The sequence below is a fragment of the Cyprinodon variegatus genome, unplaced genomic scaffold (assembly GCF_000732505.1).
Source record: "Cyprinodon variegatus isolate N-32 unplaced genomic scaffold, C_variegatus-1.0 Scaffold3319, whole genome shotgun sequence".
NCBI classification, from domain to species: domain Eukaryota; kingdom Metazoa; phylum Chordata; class Actinopteri; order Cyprinodontiformes; family Cyprinodontidae; genus Cyprinodon; species Cyprinodon variegatus.
This window is the reverse complement of record NW_015153772.1, coordinates 7310-8142: the sequence shown is the minus strand read 5'-3', so window position 1 is coordinate 8142 and position 833 is coordinate 7310. Positions and strand designations below refer to the sequence as shown.

Genomic DNA, 833 nt, shown 5'->3' with positions numbered 1-833 from the left:
CCTGGAGTCACCTTCTCTCTAGTCACCTCCTCTCTAGTCACCTCCTCCATGTAGTCACCTCCTCTCTAGTCACCTCCTCCATGTAGTCACCTCCTCTCTAGTCACCTCCTCCATATAGTCACCTCCTCTCTAGTCACCTCCTCCATGTAGTCACCTCCTCCACACCTGACAGGGTGGCGCTCTAACTTCCTGTTCCTGTTCAGGCAGCGTCTGATTGGCTGCTTTCTCTGACAGGGTGGCGCTCTAACTTCCTGTTCCTGTACAGGCAGCTTCTGATTGGCTGAGACCATCCGGGGCTTCGTCTCCAGCCTCCTGAGAGAGAGAGAGACATGCCGTCCAACAGAAGCGTGTCTGATGCTCCGATCCGCCGCTTCGTCAACTGCAGAATCCTGAGAGGGCACGCGCTGCAGAGGTACCGGCAAGGTCAAAGGTCACGCTCTGGAGGGAGAGCTATGATGCCCTCAGAAAGCTGCAGTTATTTAACATATTATGGGATAGTTGGGGACCCTTTGGATGGAGGTCATTCCAGGCTGATGCTGGACTGTCTGTTCTATTCAGTTCATTTCGACAGCTCTGATCTAGGTGTACTTTCTATGTCAGAAGATAGCAGCTAACTAGCTAAACTGCTCTGAGATCCAGCTCCCAGGAAACATGAGAAGCTTCCTGGATCAGGTTCTGGTTTCTGTGGGTAGAACCTGGTGATAGTGAGATGAAGCCTCCTGCGGCTAAATGCTTCAGAATCATTCAACTGATCCTCACAGTTCCTGAGGCTCCATGTGAACACGTCACCACCTACTGGTGTAAAGCAGAACTACAGTTAGTTATAAAATCTG

General features: G+C 51.3%; 1 protein-coding gene across 1 annotated transcript in view; it reads left to right on the top strand.

Annotated features, from left to right (window-relative positions):
- Window positions 1–205: 205 nt before the first annotated feature.
- The window catches only part of amdhd2 (amidohydrolase domain containing 2), a gene marked incomplete at its 3' end in the record, with an annotated part of 7776 nt that continues 7148 nt past the window's right edge, over window positions 206–833 (top strand). Inside the window, 1 exon segment of the mRNA XM_015369389.1 lies at window positions 206–606. Within this exon segment, the coding sequence (XP_015224875.1) occupies window positions 330–606 (277 nt within the window).